This window comes from Myxine glutinosa, chromosome 4, assembly GCF_964187855.1.
Source record: "Myxine glutinosa chromosome 4, kmMyxGlut1.1, whole genome shotgun sequence".
In the NCBI taxonomy this organism is placed as follows: domain Eukaryota; kingdom Metazoa; phylum Chordata; class Myxini; order Myxiniformes; family Myxinidae; genus Myxine; species Myxine glutinosa.
Genome location: NC_136264.1, coordinates 142,542,117 through 142,561,845, shown reverse-complemented (window position 1 = coordinate 142,561,845; position 19,729 = coordinate 142,542,117). Strand labels below are relative to the sequence as shown.

General features: G+C 40.9%; 2 protein-coding genes across 6 annotated transcripts in view; one reads left to right on the top strand and one right to left on the bottom strand.

Moving 5' to 3' along the window:
• LOC137425320 (folliculin-interacting protein 1) overlaps positions 1-11,809 on the bottom strand; it is a 165,043-nt gene extending 153,234 nt beyond the window's left edge. For 3 of the 5 annotated variants that reach the window (XR_013623209.1, XM_078776534.1, XM_078776536.1), the window contains exon 1: positions 11,622-11,793. Coding sequence is in view for 4 of the 5 variants with exons in the window: in XM_078776534.1 (XP_078632660.1) it covers positions 11,622-11,704 (83 nt within the window). In the remaining variant the exon portion in view is untranslated. Of the gene's footprint in view, positions 1-11,621 lie in introns of all 5 variants that reach the window. The other 2 variants (XM_078776537.1, XM_078776535.1) reach the window with 2 other exon arrangements.
• Positions 10,438-19,729, top strand: part of LOC144891651 (bone morphogenetic protein receptor type-1B-like) — a 129,378-nt gene continuing 120,086 nt past the window's right edge. Inside the window, exon 1 of the mRNA XM_078775314.1 lies at positions 10,438-10,624. The gene's annotated coding sequence lies outside the window, so the exon portion shown is untranslated. The remainder of the gene's footprint in view (positions 10,625-19,729) is intronic.

The following is a 19,729-nucleotide window of genomic DNA, read 5'->3' as shown; positions in this document are numbered from 1 at the left end:
TCTCGAAAATTAAGTTGAAATTGACAAAGTATTTGGTCTCCACAATTCTTTATTTCACTGTTAATATGGCAGAACCTTTGTTTGCGATTCAGAACTTAATATATCCTTTTAAATGAGAAAATAAAAAGAAATGGCAATGACAAAATTATTGACACCCTAGACTTAATATTTGGTAGCACAGCCAATGGACAAAATAACTGCAGTCAAGCGCTTCCTATAGCCATGAATGAGCTTCCTACACCTCTCTCAACTTGCAGTTTGGCCCACTCTTATTATGCAAACTGCTCCAACTCTCCCAGATTTGAAGGGTGCCTTCTCCCAACTGCTGTTTTCAGATCTCCCTGCAGGTGTTCATTGGGAGTTAGATCAGGACTCATTGCTGGCCACTTCAGAACAGTCCAGCGTTTTGTCTTGAACCATTCCTGGGTGCTTTTTGAAGTGTGTTTGGGGTCATTGTCCTGCTGCAAGACCCATGACCTTGGATGGAGACCCAGCTTTGACACTGGGTTGAACATTGTGCTCCAAACTGCCTTGGTAATCTCCTGATTTCATGATGCCATGCACACATTCAAGGAGCACAACAACCCCAAAACATCACTGAACCAACTCCATGTTTGACTGTAGGGAAGGTGTTCTTTTCTTTGAAGACTTCATTTTGTTTTTTGTAAACAGAGATGATGTGCTTTACCAAAAAGCTTTAATTTGGTCTCATCTATCCACAGGACATTCCAGAAGGATTTTGGATTGTTCATGTGTGTGTTTTGGCAAACACCAGTCAGGCTCTCAGCAGTGGGGTCCGCCTGGGTCTCCTACCATAGAACCCCATTTCATTGAGTTGGCGACGGATGGTGCGAGTTGAAACTGTCGTACCTTGTGTTTGAAGGTCAGTTTTAATCTGTTTGACAGTTGATTGAGGTGCTTTTTCCATGATTCAAACATTCCTTCGCTGAAATCTTCGATCAAGTTTTCTCTTGTGGCAACGTCCAGGGAGATTGGCTACAGTGCTATGGGCCTTAAACTTCCTGACAACATTGCGTACAGTGGACACAGGAACATCAAGGTTTTTGGAGATGGACTTGTAGCCTTGAGATTGTCCATGCTTGGCTACGATCTTGTGTCGTACCTCCTCAGACAATTCTCTGGTTTTCTTTCTTTTCTCCATGTTCATTGCGGTACACACTGACACAAAAAAGCAGAACGACTCATTTTCCCCATTCAAACTGGTTGAATGAGCGATTTTTATATTGCAGGCACCTCCAACTCACCACAGGTAAGTTCAATTCCAAAGTAAAGGAGAATCGCCTGCTTAAAATCAAATGATTTCTAACAACTTCTGAAATGTGTCAATAATTGTCCAGGCCATTTTAGGATTTCTGTATGGAGTAGGCTAAGATTTTGTAACATTTTCAGCTTTTTTGTTTTGTTGCATTGCAAACCAAAGAAACATATGTGGATACCAAAATATTTTTTAATTTCAACAATTTTCTGGAAGAAATGGTGCATTATTTGAAAAAAGTGCAAGGGTGCCAATATTTTTGGCCACGACTGTATAAAGCATTTTTCAGTCAGACATATCGTTGATGAAGATTAGGCACAAGACGGAGCTCACGACACTCCCTTGGGTACTCCAACCTTGACAGGGAGAGGAGATAACGAGGATCCGGTTGGCTTCAGGAGTAGAGGAATTCGGTAGAGGGATGTTCAAGAGTAGAGGAATATGTGGAGTTGGCCTGGGATGCCATCAAGAGAATGTTAGGAGAGTAAGGCCAGACTACGGGGCACCAGATCAAATACTGCATTGGAGTCATCAGAAGGAACACAAATAAAACAAAGAGCAAAGGGAGAGTAATCGGGAGGACAAACCTGGATAGGATTTGAGTTTAGCTCAAACCGATCCAGGTGCAACCATGCGAGTCTGAGAAAACAATTTTTGGAAGAACTCACTTCTCCCTAAACAGGTAGATGATGAAAGAGAAAAGAAGAGTAAAGAAAGCAAGAATCAGACTGAATAAACAATGTGACAAGAATCAGACAATGTGAAAACATAGAAAGAAATGTGAAAAGAACAAAAATCAAATATGTCAGGAAGAATCCATATACAGTCACGTGAAAAACCAAGTACATCCCATGTAAAGTTTTGACTTTTTCAACATATTTCAACATACAGCTATTTGATCTTCATTTCAACAATATTGATAGATAAAGGTGATATAATATAACAAATATCATGAAACATTTACATTTTGTAGACCATTGTATAATTTAAATAAACATAAATGCAAATTTCGCATGTGGAAAAAGTAAGTGCACCCTTGGGTCTAATAGGTGGTATTGCCCCCTTTGGCAGAAACAACCTCAAGTAGGCGTTTCTTATAACTGTCTACCAGTCTCTGACATCGACTGGGAGAAGTTTTTGCCCACTCCTCCATGCAGAATTCTTTCAGCTGTGCGATGTTTGAGGGGTTTCTTGCATGCACACCTCATTTTAAATCGCCCCACAACATCTCGATGGGATTTAGATCCGGGCTTTGACTTGGCCATTCCAGAACCCTCCATTTTTTTCTTTTCAGCCATTCCTTGGTGGATTTACTGGTATGTTTAGGGTCATTGTCAGGTTGCAAGGTCCACCTTCGGTTGAGCTTCAACTTTCCGACAGATGGCCTCACATTATCCTCAAGCATCAGGGCCTGGGCAATCGTTGTAATATCACGTATATTACAAATATATGGTGAGCTGCCAAGGCCCTGATGCAGCAAAGCTGCCCCAAGCCATAATATTTCCACCACCATGCTTTACAGTTGGTATCAGGTTCTTGTGGTCAAATGCTGTCTTTGGTTTTCGCCAAACATGTTTTCTGGTACTGTGGCCAAATAGCTCTACCTTTGACTCATCTGTCCAGAGCACATTGTTCCAGAAGTGCTGGTCTTTCCCTGAGGTGTTCATTGGCAAACTTTAGTCTTGCCCTGATGTTCTTTCTGGACAGAAAAGGTTTCCTCCTGGCACACCTCCCATGTATACACAAAGAATTAAGTTAAGCACCCCCCCCGTTTTTTTACAACCTCGCACATTACAAGTTTGTTGTCGTCAAAACAGTGTAATATACCCATGATATTGCTATATTTTCTGGAGAAGTGATATTATGGTCACATAAAAACATAACAATCATGCCGTTTTCAATAATTTATACTGAATAATTTAAGGTGAAAATTTTTGGGAATTTTAGGCATATTTTCACCTCAATTTAAGTATGGAGCTATAGGTCCATCACGGACAGTGTGGATGACGTTTATGTTTTCTAACGTACAGTCATTGTTCTGAGAAGACCTCTAGCGATCTTTGCGTCAATAACGTGTGTAGGACCCACGTGATCGGATCACTGACTCAACCCTACGTCTCATAGACCCTGTAAGCTGTCGTATGCGTTGCTGTGGCAGGTTGTTCCATTCCCGATGTAATGCACGTTCCAATTCATCCAGATTGGCTATTGGAGGGACCATCTTCGCAATTTGTCGTCCCAACATGTCCCAAACGTGCTCGAGGGGGTTCAACCTGCCACAGCAACGCATACGACGGCTTACAGGGTCTATGAGACGTAGGGTTGAGTCAGTGATCCGATCACGTGGGTCCTACACACGTTATTGACGCAAAGCTCGCTAGAGGTCTTCTCAGAACAATGACTGTACGTTAGAAAACATAAACGTCATCCACACTGTCCGTGATGGACCTATAGCTCCATACTTAAATTGAGGTGAAAATATGCCTAAAATTCCCAAAAATTTTCACCTTAAATTATTCAGAATAAAATATTGAAAACGGCATGATTGTTATGTTTTTATGTGACCATAATATCACTTCTCCAGAAAATATAGCAATATCATGGGTATATTACACTGTTTTGACGACAACAAACTTGTAATGTGCGAGGTTGTAAAAAAACGGGGGGGGGTGCTTAACTTAATTCTTTGTGTATAGATCAAATTTGTGCAGCGTCTTTCTAATGGTAGACTCGTGCACTTTGACATCAACAGTGGCAAGAGCTACCTGTAGGTCCCGTGATGACATTCTGGGGTTCTTAGAGACCTCTTTCAGCATCTTGCGGTCTGCTCTCGGGCTGAACTTGTTGGGGTGGCCTGGCCTGAATAAGTTGGCAGTTGTTTGGAATCTTCTCCACTTGTAGATGATCTTCCGGAGAGTCGAATGATTGATTTCAAATTGTTTGGAGATCTTTTTAAATCCCTTCCCAGACTCGTAGGCATCAAAAACCTTCTTTCTGAAGGCCTCAAAGCTCTTTTGATCTGGGCATGGTGACGCCGCACACTTCAACAGAGCAAACCAAACTAAATGTCTGAGGTTTAAATAAGACAGGTTCCTCCAAGATCCTCTCTCACGATGTTCTAATCATTTGCACCTGAGCTGGTACACCTGATTCTAATTTTAGGTATTTGAAGTAGTGATAAATGTAGGGGTGTACTTACTTTTTCCACATGCGAAATTTGCATTTATGTTTATTTAAATTATACAATGACTACTATATTTAAATTATACAATTGGACTACAAAATGCAAATGTTTCATGATATTTGTTGTATTATATCACCTTTATCTATCAATATTGTTGAAATGAAGATCAAATAGCTGTATGTTGAAAAAGTCAAAGCTTTACATGGGGTGTACTTACTTTTTCACGTGACTGTAGATAGATTTCAGCAGTTGCTTTCAAGGCTCAAGTGCAGCAACAGGTACGACAATAGATGGGAAGATAGTGCGAGGTTGCCTTCAAACTATCAAATCCTCAAGATATGTCCAGAGATGCCCCTGACCTCATGCCTGAAAGTGAGGCCCTCCCTTTAGCCATTCATTGTTGGGAGCAGAATCAGTGTGTACACAGGGTCAAATGACTAGATCCGAATCAGAACTGACGATTTGAGATCAGGGCATTGGAGAAAAGGAAAGACTTGATATCAATTTTGATGATGCCATGATATTGCTGATCATAAATAAGCTAATCGGTTTGTAGTTAAGAGCATGTATTTTTGCACCATGTTTATGCAATGCAGCGATGTTGGCTGAATTCAAAGCAGATGGAAGATAACCTTGGGCAAATGAAAGAGCGAACAAAGCAGAAAGAGGATGTACAAGAGCAGGTTTTTAGGACATGTGCAGGTGCAGAATCAGTCGAGGGTTGCCAGCAATTTCACCTTCTCAGATGAAAAAAAGACGGTCGAGGAGCAGTTCAGTGCTATTTGGTAGGGTGGTATCGGGTTAAGGACACAATACATGGAAGCAAGCACAGAATTGAGGCATTAGGCCTTCTCATGAGGAGAGTCAGCTTTGGTTCCATTTGCAGTGAGAGGAGATATATAAATTTATATTACTTTGCAGATAATTTTTGAGGAAGGAGACAGGTATGAAAAGTTGTCTTGAGGTTGATGAGATGTTTTGTTTTAATGTTTTTATTTATGTTCTCCTGAAGTGGCCACGCTTGTTGCGGACTTTGTCGAATGGTCGGAGGTTGCCTTCAGTCAGATTTGCCTTCCAGGACGAGAAGGCAAATGTTTCAAGGCAACTGCCTCACCACAGGATTCAGTGCACCATGTGCAGGATGATGGGTATTATGACGACTGCAGATGATATGGGATTAATTTGTGCACAAGATAGAGCAGTTTTCAATGGAAGAATTCCCAGGCTGCATTAATATCAGCGGTAGTGGAGATAGAGCAGTCCTGAAGTGAGAGGGCAGCTTGCAGTCCCTGCCAATCAGCTCGAGTGAACTGGCAGCTTCGATGGCTCTCTGAAAATAGCCAGAGAGATGTTGACTCTCACAAGCAATTATGATCAAAACATAACCTCCACCCACCATCGATGGTGGAGGTAGTGAACCATATGGAGCAGGAGACAGGAAAGTTGGTCATTATAAAGACCAGAAAGGAGGATTCAGAGTCAGGCCCATGGAGTCAAAGAAGTCCATTGGTGCAGTCATGGCTGGTAACAAGGACCAAAAATATAAATCTACAAAGGAAACACTCAATATACAACCTTGCAGCATATGGTAAAATTTAATGTCTCCTTTTGTTAACGCCACATTGCAAGACCTCATTCATATAAAGTGTGTTATACAAAACAGTACATATTCCATTTGCTACCAGAGGGCTGCGATCAGAGATTGCTGATGCTTCCCGGTATAGCCAACTCGCAGTATTAGCAAATTGGTAGCACTTGCAATTTGCCTCAATAAAAACAAATGTAATATTTTCCAATGAACCAGCATCAATAAGTGAAAATGAACTTCTTTCTTTTCTTTGTTATAGATCATGATGGAATGGTAAAGGTCACTGTAATATATCTGCCACAGATTACAAATACAAGTACACAATAGTGCTGAATAATATGGCTTAATGGTCTAGCACTAGGTGGTATGATTCTTGCTTCGGGTGCAAGAGGTCCCGGGTTCGAATCCCAGCCAAGCCCAATAATAATAAATAAATAAAAATTTGGGCTTGTTCTTCAAAAAGCGGGACACCAAGACTAAACACTTAATGCTTCCCTCCAGGAACCATAATAATTCACTTCCTCAGTGAAACAACATGACCTTCAGTTCAGTGACTGTCCGACAGGTTGTTTATGACAAACTTAAGGTATTTGTTAAAGTCCACCAGATATAATTTGCTATTCACCTTTGTTGCATCGTCAATGCAAGCAATGATCAGATATTGGGAGGGTGTCTGTATTACGAATGATAAACTTCGTTGCATAAATACCAAAAGAAAAGAATATATATATATATATATATATATATATATATATATATATATATATATATAACTAAGAAATAGTAGAAACTCCAAAGTACGAGCAGGGCATCTCATTTGTATTGAATAAATAATCGTTAGATTAAAGACGCGGACGTAGCTTCAGGACGTCGATCTTTAATTGTCGACAAGCTTTCGACCAACAAAGGTCTTCTTCTGAGTCAGCCCCAAGTTCAACGGAAGTGAAGTTAGAACTCCGTTGAACTTGGGGCCGACTCAGAAGAAGACCTTTGTTGGTCGAAAGCTTAGTCGACAATTAAAGATCGACGTCCTGAAGCTACGTCCGCGTCTTATTTAATCTAACGATTATATATATATATATATATATATATATATATATATATATATATATATATATATATATATATATATATACATACAGTCATCCCTCGCTATATCGCGGTTCACTTTTCGCGGCTTCGGTACATCGCGGGTTTTTCTCGCTAGTATATGTAAAATTATATCGCGGATTTTTCGCTATATCGTGGGATTTTTCGGTATAAATGTATTTTTATATACTATTATTTTAAATATTTTTGTGGTAAAATAAGCATTTTCTAGCCTAAAAAATTAAAAAACGTAAAGAAATAAGAAAAATACAGTAATTAAAACATATTACAAGAAATAAAATACTGTACATAGTGTACAGTACAAGGGTAGACAAAGAGACAAAGAGTCGTGCGTATGGAAAACGCAGATGCGGCAGCTTCCACTTGCGCTAGTTACCCACGTAATGGGTAACTGTAATGCTCTTTCTGGCTGTGCAGTACATTCATCATCGTCATCACCTTCATCGTCATCAGTACTGCACAGCTAATTCATCATCATCTTCATCACGCAAGTTGTAGTATTGAAGAGCCGGGGCTCTTGCTTGATACGGACGAAATGACGGGCAAGACACAAACTCGTCCGAGAAGATATTTATTCTCAAAACCAGCTCGGGAACACTGAAAAGCCCGTTTATCGGGCTGCATTATAAAGCACAACCAGAAACCGAAACCGAAAGCCACACCTCTCAAGCGTGGCGTGCTTCGGTGGTCACGTGATCAACAGGTGTAGCTGATTATACCCGCAAAGCGCGGCACGCTTTAGCGGTCACGTGACCAGCCACTCTCGCGCCGAAGATCCCCGCCGGTGACGTCACCGGCTGGAGCAAGGAGATTCTGATGCTGGTCTTGCTTGGGGGACCCATGGGTAGCTACAGTATCTTCAATGGTGAGTACCCATTAGAATTTTATATGTTGTTAAAATTACGTATGTTTAAGAGTGTAAAAAGTGTTTAAGAGTATAGGAAGTGTTTATAAGAGTATGGGAAAGGTTAATAAGAGTGTGGGGAGGGTCATAAAGCTTTAAAATATATATAAATAATAAAATAAAAATATGGTCGCTACTTCGCGGATTTTCGTCTATCGCGGGGGGTTCTGGAACATAACCCCCACGATAAACGAGGGATCACTGTATATATATATATATATATATATATATATATATATATATATATATATATAAATATATATAACTGAGAAATAGTAGAAACTCCACAGTACGAGCAGGGCGTCTCATTTGCATTAAATAAATAATCGGGAGATTAAATCAGACCAGGACGTCGATCTTTATTTTTCGACAAGCTTTCGACCAACAAAGGTCTTCTTCTTAGTCGTCCCCAAGTTCAACGGAAGTTGTATATATAAACATACAACGTATATGTATATACAACGGAAGTATATATATATATATATATAAAAGAAGAACACAAAGTCCAAAGTCCACATAATACAAAATCAGAAAATACTGTAATTGGGAAAAAAAGTAAATTCAAAATATCTGCACATCACATTCTACAAAGCCAATTTATATTCGTTAATAGCACAGAAACAAAATGATCATCGATCAATGTTGATTAAAATCTGCGATTTTCACTTTTTCTGAACCTGTCACCAACAATACGTGAGTTTCAAAATGACGCCTATCGCACATGTGCTCTGTGTATTTTCCATGACTTAACCTGCCATTGGTTGGGCAGAATTTATAAGTCAAACTAGATGGTATTCATAGAATACTTAACCTGTGCAGTCAACTTGGTGCAAGCCAACTCTTCTGTTTTTGAAGGGTTTTTTTCTTTGATCCATTATGGCTGACAGACTACATCATATATTTATATTCTCTAATACAATTGTTGTGTAGATCACTGTCAAGAAATTTCAAGCGTTGTCCCTGTTGAATTATGACGTCATAATTAAGGCACCAATGACATCATCGTTAACACTTATTCCCCATTGGGAGTACTTGACAACGAACCATGTTTCTATTTTTTTTTCAATGGAGCTGTTGCAGAGATAGAGATGCAAAGTTTATCCAAGATGGCTCTTGTACCACGTGACCTATGACATCATAATTATCATTTTTAATTTCCACAGAAGGAGGTGCTCCAATAGTCAAAATTTTGTGTCCATCAGACAAACAACTGCAGAGGAAAATGTTGTTTTCCGTACTGATCAGATAAAGGGTTGTACTTTTCAAATGATGACGTCATGAACACATCTTATTTCCAATGGGGAGTACTTGGCAATAAGCCTAGTTTCAATTTTTTTCCATTGAGCGGTTTTGGAGATAGTGTAACATTTTTCCAAGATGGTAGTTGGAAGTTCGGGTAAAACTGGTCATCCTTTTGTGCCCTTCACGGAATTTTATAGCTTCGGCGGCCATGATGCTTTGGGCACGCCAATTGGCTGCGCCTCTTGCCTCTCCCGACAATGGGAGAGGAATGCTGCCTTGTGCACAGTATATAGTGTTAATGTGTGCACAATAGGTCAAGAGGATTGAAACAAAGACAGTAAAAATGGGAACCGATTTAGAGTATTGGTGGGGGCCTAGACATATACAGAAGGGCAGGAGGCCTGTGGTTTCTACCAAACACTATGACACATGATCTACCATTTCACAGAAGAAACCAAACACCAGCTAAGCGAGACCTTTATTAATGAAATAAAATATTTTACCATACCCACGTTACCCCCATGGCCCCATCCCCACAACAATATATTTGGTACAAGCTTTGACCATTTCTGTTTTTAAATTAGACTATTACATTTGATCCTGACCATAATATTACACAAAATAACCAAACAGGATTTTCCTCTGTGCTATCAGCTCACATGACCGAGCATTTCAACAACGCAGAGTTTCGCCGAGATATATAAATTTACAGTCGATCTGAGAATGAAGGAACAGCATATAAACAGCAACACCACACACAAACATCCCATACCTTCAGGAACTAACGAGACTAATGAGTTGACACAACAATACGAATCAAAGTTGTTTTCATGTCAAGAAGAATTTTTGTAATTTTTAAATAAACTTGTTGAAATAAATATGGATTTTATTTTATTTTTTTGTATACAGAATCGAGGCTAGTGTAAGACCTAACACATTGAACATGAAAACATGCACAGACACATTAAACATACAATAAAGGGAGCGGGAGACAAGAGGGGGAGGAAGAGGGACGCACACAAGCACAACAACAGAAGAGAACAGGGACATCGGTAGGTCTGTGGAAAGGGGTAGGGCTGGGGGAGGAGGGAGGGGTACACAGTATAAAACAAATGAACACTACTAGAAATTTCAGGAAAGAAGTTGGGGATTGAAAGAGGCGGAGTTGGGGTGTTTTAACGGGGGTAGAAAAGATCAAGGTTTTGGATGGGGGAAGATAAGAGATGGTGGTGAACAGCTGTTTTGAAGACCTGGAGGGAGGAGAGGGATTGAAGAGAGCGAGGGAGTTTGTTCCAGAGGTGGGAGAAAAGAGGAATGAAGGTGAGCAGAGTCTTGATTTTGGCAGTTTCACCAGAAGAGGGTTGCTGGCAGATCTTGTGTGTCCTGCAGGAATATTTGGGGGACAGAGCACAGACAGAGCAGGAGAGGAGTCGATAGAAGACAGAAAGACCACCAACCTGCCTGCGGTGAGAGAGAGAAAGGCCCTCGCAATCAGATTCATCGATTCGGTTTTGTGTAAAGAGAGAAATAATAAAATTGTCCTTGCCAGGGTTATTTAGTGTCTGCCATGCAGTACAGCTTGATAGACTTATACGAATCAAATATTGTGTATTTGTGGAGCAGCTTGGAAGAATCTATTCTGACGTAAACATCAACAGAGCCATACACTTATTGAAAGGCGTGAAGAGTTTTACAAAGAATGAATAAGTATTCTGGAAAGAACAATCACCACAATTTACTTTTGAAGTTTGATGAATTTTTTTTTTTTTTTGCTCAAATCCAGAAATATATCAAGTACCTGTGCGGTTTAAAATTAAAACATTTGTACACAATACATGGCTTACCAGGTGGGTAATGACAAGACAAACGGACCACCGAGGATTCGACCCTCGGTTTACAGTCACGTGATGAAAGTAGTAAGTACCGAGGTGGGAACACCAAACGAGTTTCGAGACTTGCACCACAAGACTTAGAGCAAATTAATGAAGAAACCTTCAATTCGATTTATTAAACTCGAGTCGGACACGGTTCCTACAAATAGGTACATTTTTATCGACACGGATGTGTGACAATGCTGAAGGTAAACATCGAGCGAAACATGCAAACTGCACCTCGAGCACCGTTTGAAGATCCAAGAACGAAGCTCATTTATAACGATAAACTGAGGAAACCAAGGAAACACGAGCGCACGTTTCGCGCCAGAAATTCTGCTTCTGTCACAGGTTAAGATTTTTTCTTTTTTTTTCAACACAAACCTACATCTCAGCATCGCTTTAACAAGAATAATAAACTATAAATAAACCGAAGTCCAACTCACCAAGGTTCCGCATCAGACCAGTGCAGCGCAGGACTCGATGCCGCTCGCTTATGGAAGAGCTTTTGGAACAAGGTTGAAGCCATATCAGCACATTTTTCCCAAAGTACGGAATCCAACCAGGGCAAGTTTGAGCTTTGGTAACTCCATCGCAGTCATATGACCAAGAGGCAAGACAACTTACGCCACTCCTGCAACACACGTTCTCATTGGCTCGGGGTTTTCCACTCTTGCCCCAAGGAGAGCGCCGATTGGCCGCGACGTTCGAGAGGACCACGAGGCGCGCTTCGTGCGACCATGACGTCACGCCCAGTATCAGGCAGCACGTGAGCGCCCCTCCCTCGGCTCGCGCCTCTTCGTCACCCGTCAGACAAAAGGGGGACTCATCATCACTTCGAGGACATTAACAAACACCATGAAAATACGAATGTACACGTACACCCTATAGGAAATATTGTGTCATTTCATTATCTTTTCACAATCATTAATATAGGCAATCGTCCGTAATATATACATAATAGTAATAATCGTTCCGAATTTATTATCAATCTCAGAATACTTAATTTCATCGGGCACACGGTTATAAAATGATTATCGACGAACTTTCCTCAGATGATCCTGCAAACGTTCTTTCCTTGTTCCTCAGTGTGCGAGACGGAAAATGTTATTGTGCCTCAGCTGACATGTCACAAGATCGAGAGATTCTTCTTCTTCAGATCCCTGCCGTGTTCGCACGCTACATGTACGTAGTTAGCACGCGCTCGCTCGCGAAGCGAAAAGCGGGGGAAAGCCATCGTCACGTACGTCGTGCGTGGCTGCATTTTGCTAAGAGCGTACATCGAAAACCCTTCAACGTAGGACATTTGAAACTTTACCTCATGTTACATGAGCATTTAATATAGCGCTAATTCGGCGCACATCGGAAATCGAGCGAAATTAGAATCATTGTAAACGCCTCAGTCTTGCTCGACTGGTTGAAAAAGCGAAGAAGAAGAAGAAGTACATATCACATTTTAACGATATTTAGCGATCTATTCAGGCGTCTTTATTAGCAATGGTAGTTATGAAAACACTTAAGAACGAGAATAAAAGCTACTTTGTAAAGGCTTATGAATGTATTCTATATGGCAGACTTTTCAAAGTATAATCTTTGTACACATTTACCTCAGAAGTGTAGACAGATGCAATCACAAATTTGTACACATTTACCTCAGAAGTGTAGACAGATGCAATTACAAATTTGTACACATTTACCTCAGAAGTGTAGATGGATGCAATTACAATTTTGTACACATTTACCTCAGAAGTGTAGACAGATGCAATTACAAATTTGTACACATTTACCTGAGAAGTATAGATAGATGCAATTACAAATTTGTACACATTTACCTCAGAAGTATAGATAGATGCAATTACAAATTTATACACATTTACCTCAGAAGTATAGATAGATGCAATTACAATTTTGTACACATTTACCTCAGAAGTGTAGACAGATGCAATTTTGGTTCAGGTGTTTGGTGACGATTTTTGTTGAAGATAACGAGGTTGGTCTTAAAGTATTTTAATTACAAATTAGAGGTCCTTAAGAAGGTGAATCAAACAAAGACGGGTGAAACAAACTCCTATTGAACTTCTTCGCAATTTTTTTATGCATACTTCCACATCCGGAAGATGGCGGCCTCAATTGAGTGATTTGGTTTTTGAAATATTTTTTCAAATGCTCGAATCTCATTGGTTCTGGCGTTTGGTGGCGATTTTCGTTGAAGATAACGAGGTTGGTCTTAACGTATTTTAATTACAAATTAGAGGTGCATTAGATTGTGAATCAAAGAACGACGGGTGAAACAAACTCCTATTGAACGTTTTTCAATTTGTTATGCATACTTCCGCATCCGCAAGATGGCGGCCTCCATTGAGCTTCGGAATTCTCAAACCAAGGCATAATCTGGTTTTCGACATAATACGTACGCGTTTATTGACAACACCGGCTTCGACCGCTATAAAAAAATATTTTTTCAAATGCTCGAATCTCATTGGTTCCGGTGTTTGGTGATGATTTTCGTTGAAGATAACGAGGTTGGTCTTAACGTATTTTAATTACAAATTAGAGGTGCATTAGATTGTGAATCAAAGAACGACGGGTGAAACAAACTCCTATTGAACTTTTTCGCAATTGTTTTATGCAAACTTCCGCATCCGGTCGATGGCGGCCTCCATTGCGTGATTTGGTTTTAGAAATATTTTTTCAAATGCTCGACTCTCATTGGGTCCGGTGTTTGGTGATGCTTTTCGTTGAAGATAACCAGGCCCGTGCGGGCCGAAGTTGGTCTTAAAGTATTTTAATAATAAATTAGAGGTGCATAAGATTGTGAATCAAACAAAGACGGGTGAAAGAAACTCTTATTGAACGTTTTTCAATTTGTTATGCATACTTCCGCATCTCAAGATGGCGGCCTCCATTGAGCTTCGGAATTCTCAAGCCAAGGCATAATCTGGTTTTCGACATAATACGTACGCGTTTATTGACAACACCGGCTTCGCCGGCTACTAGTACCCAACTGCAAAGCCGCAATGAGCCGGCGAAGCCAAAGCCTCTTGCCACTATTTTACCCATCACTGTGGCATCAGTAGGTTAGGTAATTGGTAGTAGATAGGTGTAGTAGGTACCGTCGGTGTAGTAGGTGTAGTAGGTGTAGTAGGTGTAGTCGGTGTAGTAGGTACCATTTGCAGTCTGGATGAGATTAAAATTGCCAAAATTTACTTCTTGATTAATTCGGTAAATTCCGTCTCCACTTCGGATATTTCCGGCCGTGAAAAACTATCTCCGACGGCCGAGAGATTTCTAAAAAATAATTATTCGTCAATTTTAGAATATTTGATGCCGTTTTCACCCTCCAGAACGCGTAATAAGCTTTTTTAAAATATTTTTCAAATGCTCGAATCTCATTGGTTCCAGTGTTTGGTGATGATTTTCGTTGAAGATAACGAGGTTGGTCTTAACGTATTTTAATTACAAATTAGAGGTGCATTAGATTGTGAATCAAACAAAGACGGGCGAAACAAACTCCTATTGAACTTTTTCGCAATTGTTTTATGCAAACTTCCGCATCCGGTCGATGGCGGCCTCCATTGCGTGATTTGGTTTTAGAAATATTTTTTCAAAATGCTCGAATCTCATTGGTTCCGGTGTTTGGTGACGCTTTTCATTGAAGATAACCAGGCCCGTGCGGGCCGAGGTTGGTCTTCAAGTATTTTAATAATAAATTGGAGGTGCATAAGATGGTGAATCAAACAAAGACGGGTGAAAGAAACTCCTATTGAACGTTTTTCAATTTGTTATGCATACTTCCGCATCCGCAAGATGGCGGCCTCCATTGCGCTTCGGAATTCTCAAGCCAAGGGATACAGCATAATCTGGTTTTCGACATAATACGTACGCGCTTATTGACAACACCGGCTTCGCCGGCGACTAGTACCGACTGCAAAGCCGCAATGAGCCGGCGAAGCCAAAGCCTCTTGCCACTATTTTACACATCACTATGGCATCAGTAGGTTAGGTAGTTGGTAGTAGGTAGGTGTAGTAGGTACCGTACCTGGTAAGACTTGGTAAAAGAGAAGAGCAGACAGTCCTCCCCAATACCTGCATACAATAAATGTCACAAGAAGCTTAAGGAAGTAACTATACGATGTGCTAGCTTAAGGCCTATTTTAAGAAATTTTAACTGGGCTTAACATACGTTTTCACAGCATGTGTGTAGTCTTCTAACTTCAGTCGCTGTCAGGACTGGTTCTCTCCAGGCACTGCGGCTTCCTCCACCAGAAGAAGTTAGCTTGCAGTAAGATCAGTGCCGACAGATCAGACGATAGCGCCGTTACAACGGCAATGTGTGACTGTCGACGTCGTTAATCAAACCGAGCTTTCTTTCTTGATGTAAACCGCTTATACCGGTAGGTGCAGGACAACATCATAAATCAGACAAACCTACTGAGCATGGAATCATGGGATTGAAGCCTAATTCGGCTTTTCAGGTCTACCACTAAAGAAGAGAAAAATTTCGAAATGGCCCAGAGTGGTTTACTTTCCAATTACGTTTCGTGAGAACATTGTTTTTTATCGCGAAAAGAAGGTGATAGACGCTGATAGTGACCTGTAAGTACTCTTGAACATCCTCAACAACACATATATGCTGGTGCAAGCACTCAGAAGTCCTTGGTGTGCTTGTGCTTTATACTTCTCCCACTCCCCCCCCCCTTTCCATGCCTCCTCCCCCCAAGCCCTCTCCCTCCCACACTTCTCCCTGCTCTCAAATATTGTGGTTGTGTGCTTCCCCTTCTCTCCCCATCTTGTCTTCCGCTCCCTCTTTTTGTATATTTTGTTTGTCTGGTTGATTTGTTTGTGAAATAAATGTTAGCTCTTTCACGAGCCTCGATTCAGTATACAAAAAAAAAAGAAAAAAGAAAAAAAAAGGTCTTTCCATGCTTTAGAGAAATTTAGCAGTGTACAGTTAAAGTGGAGACTTAAACTGGTAATTGAAACAGTGTAGATTGTAACCTGGTGAATGAGCAGGAGTCACATGACACTTTCTCACGAATTAGCTTGGGTACCCAAGACCTGGGTACATTTATGTCGTGGTTAAGCATAAACGTCGTCCTTCATGCCACATCTGATAGGTCGGTGTGGCGATGAAGAATGGAGGCGAAACATTGTTCCTCGTTTTGGCTTTGCCCGAGTGACATGGCGTTTTGCAGAATCGAGTCGAAAAACACGTTGTTCAAGTGCTCGTACTCTTTCGCTGTGCAGTAAGCGAGTGACTTGATACGTTTCACAGTGCCCAAAGCAATGACGATTTAGCTTAGGAAATTTGAGCATATGATGAGAACTATTTCGAGCAGCATATGCTTACGCGTGATTCAGTTGTTTTGCACCAACCTCGTTCCCGGCGTCGCAGACGACGCCCTGGTAAGATGTCCTGTGTCGAGGGCGCTGATTGGCTGACCTAAGCTGATCGCTGATTGGTCAGCTCACAAAATTTCGAAAATTCAGACCTAAAATGACACAATTTGCATTCTGGATGAGATTAAAATTGATAAAATTTACTTCTTGATTAATTCGGTGAATTCCGTCTCAACTTCGGATATTTCTGGCCATGAAAAACTATCCGTATTTCTAAACTAAATATGTAAACCACTTATACCGTATTTCTGGCCGTGAAAAACTATCCCCTACGGCCGCGAGTTTTCTAAAAAATAATTCATCGTCAATTTTAGAATATTTGACGCCGTTTTCAGCGTCCGAAACGCGTAATAAGCTTTTTAAAAATATTTTTATAAATGCTCGAATCTCATTGGTTCCGGTGTTTGGTGACGATTTTCGTTGAAGATAACGAGGTTGGTCTTAACGTATTTTAATTACAAATTAGAGGTGCATTAGATTGTGAATCAAAGAACGACAGGTGAAACAAACTCCTATTGAACTATTTCGCAATTGTTTTATGCAAAGTTCCGCATCCGGTCGATGGCAGCCTCCATTGCGTGATTTGGTTTTAGAAATATTTTTTCAAATGCTCGACTCTCATTGGGTCCGGTGTTTGGTGACGCGTTTCATTTAAGATAACCAGGCCGTACGGGCCGAGGTTGGTCTTAAAGTATTTTAATAATAAATTGGAGGTGCATAAGATTGTGAATCAAACAATGACGGGTGAAAGAAACTCCTATTGAACGTTTTCAATATTTGTTATGCATACTTCCGCATCCGCAAGATGGCGGCCCCCATTGCGCTTCGGAATTCTCAAGCCAAGGCATAATCAGGTTTTCGACATAATACGTACGTGTTTATTGACAACACCGGCTTCGCCGGCTACTAGTACCGACTGCAAAGCCGCAATGAGCCGGCGAAGCTAAAGCCTCTTGCCACTATTTTACCCATCACTATGGCATCAGTAGGTTAGGTAGTTGGTAGTAGGTAGGTGTAGTAGGTTCCATACCTGGTAAGACTTGGTAAAAGAGAAGAGCAGACAGCCCTCCCCAATACCTGCATGCAATAAATGTCACAAGAAGCTTAAAGAAGTAACTATACAATGTGCTAGCTTAAGGCCTATTTCAAGAAATTTTAACTTGGCTTAACATACGTTTTCACAGTATGTGTGTAGTCTTCTAACTTCAGTCGCTGTCAGGGCTGGTTCTCTCCGGGCACTGCGGCTTCCTCCACCAGAAGAAGTTAGCTTGCAGTAAGATCAGTGCCGACAGATCAGACGATAGCGCCGTTTCAACGGCAGTGTGACTGTCGTTAATCAAACCGAGCTTTCTTTCTTTATGTAAACCGCTTATACCGGTAGGTGCAGGACAACATCATAAATCAGACAAACCTACTGAGCATGGGAGCATGGGATTGAAGCCTAATTCGGCTTTTCAGGTCTACCACTAAAGAAGAGAAAAATTTCGAAAATGGCCCAGAGTGGTTTACTTTCCAATTACGTTTCGTGAGAACATTGTTTTTTATCGCGAAAAGAAGGTGATAGACGCTGATAGTGACCTGTAAGTACTCTTGAACATCCTCAACAACACATATATGCTGGTGCGAGCACTCAAAGGTCTTTACACGCTTTAGAGAAATTTAGCAGTGTACAGTTAAAGTGTAGACTTAAACTGGTAATTGAAACAGGTTGTCGAATCATGTTTCAGTGATGATAGCACTGGTGGAGGTTGTACCATTTTTCCTTTCATTTCGGTTCTTTTACTTTCTCCGTAACAGAAAACAGTGCCCAAAGCAATGACGATTTAGCTCAGGAAATTTGAGCATATGATGAGAAATATTTCGAACAGCATATGCTTATGCGTGATTCGGTTGTTTTGCACCAACCTCGTTCCCGGCGTCGCAGACGACGCCCTGGTAAGATGTCCTGTGTCTAGGGCGCTGATTGGCTGACCTAAGCTGATCGCTGATTGGTCAGCTCACAAAATTTCGAAAATTCAGACCTAAAATGACACAATTTGCATTCTGGATGAGATTAAAATTGATAAAATTTACTTCTTGATAAATTCGGTGAATTCCGTCTCAACTTCGGACATTTTCGGCCGTGAAAAACTATCCGTATTTCTAAACTAAATATGTAAACCACTTATACCGTATTTCTGGCCGTGAAAAACTATCCCCGACGGCCACGAGATTTCTAAAAAATAATTCTTCGTCAATTTTAGAATATTTGACGCCGTTTTCACCCTCCGAAACGCGTGATAAGCTTTTTAAAAATATTTTTTCAAATGCTCGAATCTCATTGGTTCCGGTGTTTGGTGACGCGTTTCGTTGAAGATAACCAGGCCCGTGCGGGCCGAGGTTGGTCTTAAAGTATTTAAATAATAAATTGGAGGTGCATAAGATTGTGAATCAAACAATGACGGGTGAAAGAAACTCCGATTGAACGTTTTCAATTTGTTATGCATACTTCCGCATCCGCAAGATGGCGGCCTCCATTGTGCTTCGGAATTCTCAAGCCAAGGCATAATCAGGTTTTCGACATAATACGTACGCGTTTATTGACAACACCGGCTTCGCCGGCTACTAGTAATGACTGCAAAGCCGCAATGAGCCGGCGAAGCCAAAGCCTCTTGCCACTATTTTACCCATCACTATGGCATCAGTAGGTTAGGTAGTTGATAGTAGGTAGGTGTAGTAGGTACCGTACCTGGTAAGACTTGGTAAAAGCGAAGAGCAGACAGTCCTCCCCAATACCTGCATACAATAAATGTCACAAGAAGCTTAAGGAAGTAACTATACGATGTGCGAGCTTAAGGCCTATTTTAAGAAATTTTAACTGGGCTTAACATACGTTTTCACAGTATGTGTGTAGTCTTCTAACTTCAGTCGCTGCCAGGACTGGTTCTCTCCGGGCACTGCGGCTTCCTCCACCAGAAGAAGTTAGCTTGCAGTAAGATCAGTGCCGACAGATCAGACGATAGCGCCGTTTCAACGGCAATGTGTGACTGTCGTTAATCAAACCGAGCTTTCTTTCTTTATGTAAACCGCTTGTACCGGTAGGTGCAGGACAACATCATAAATCAGACAAACCTACTGAGCATGGGAGCATGGGATTGAAGCCTAATTCGGCTTT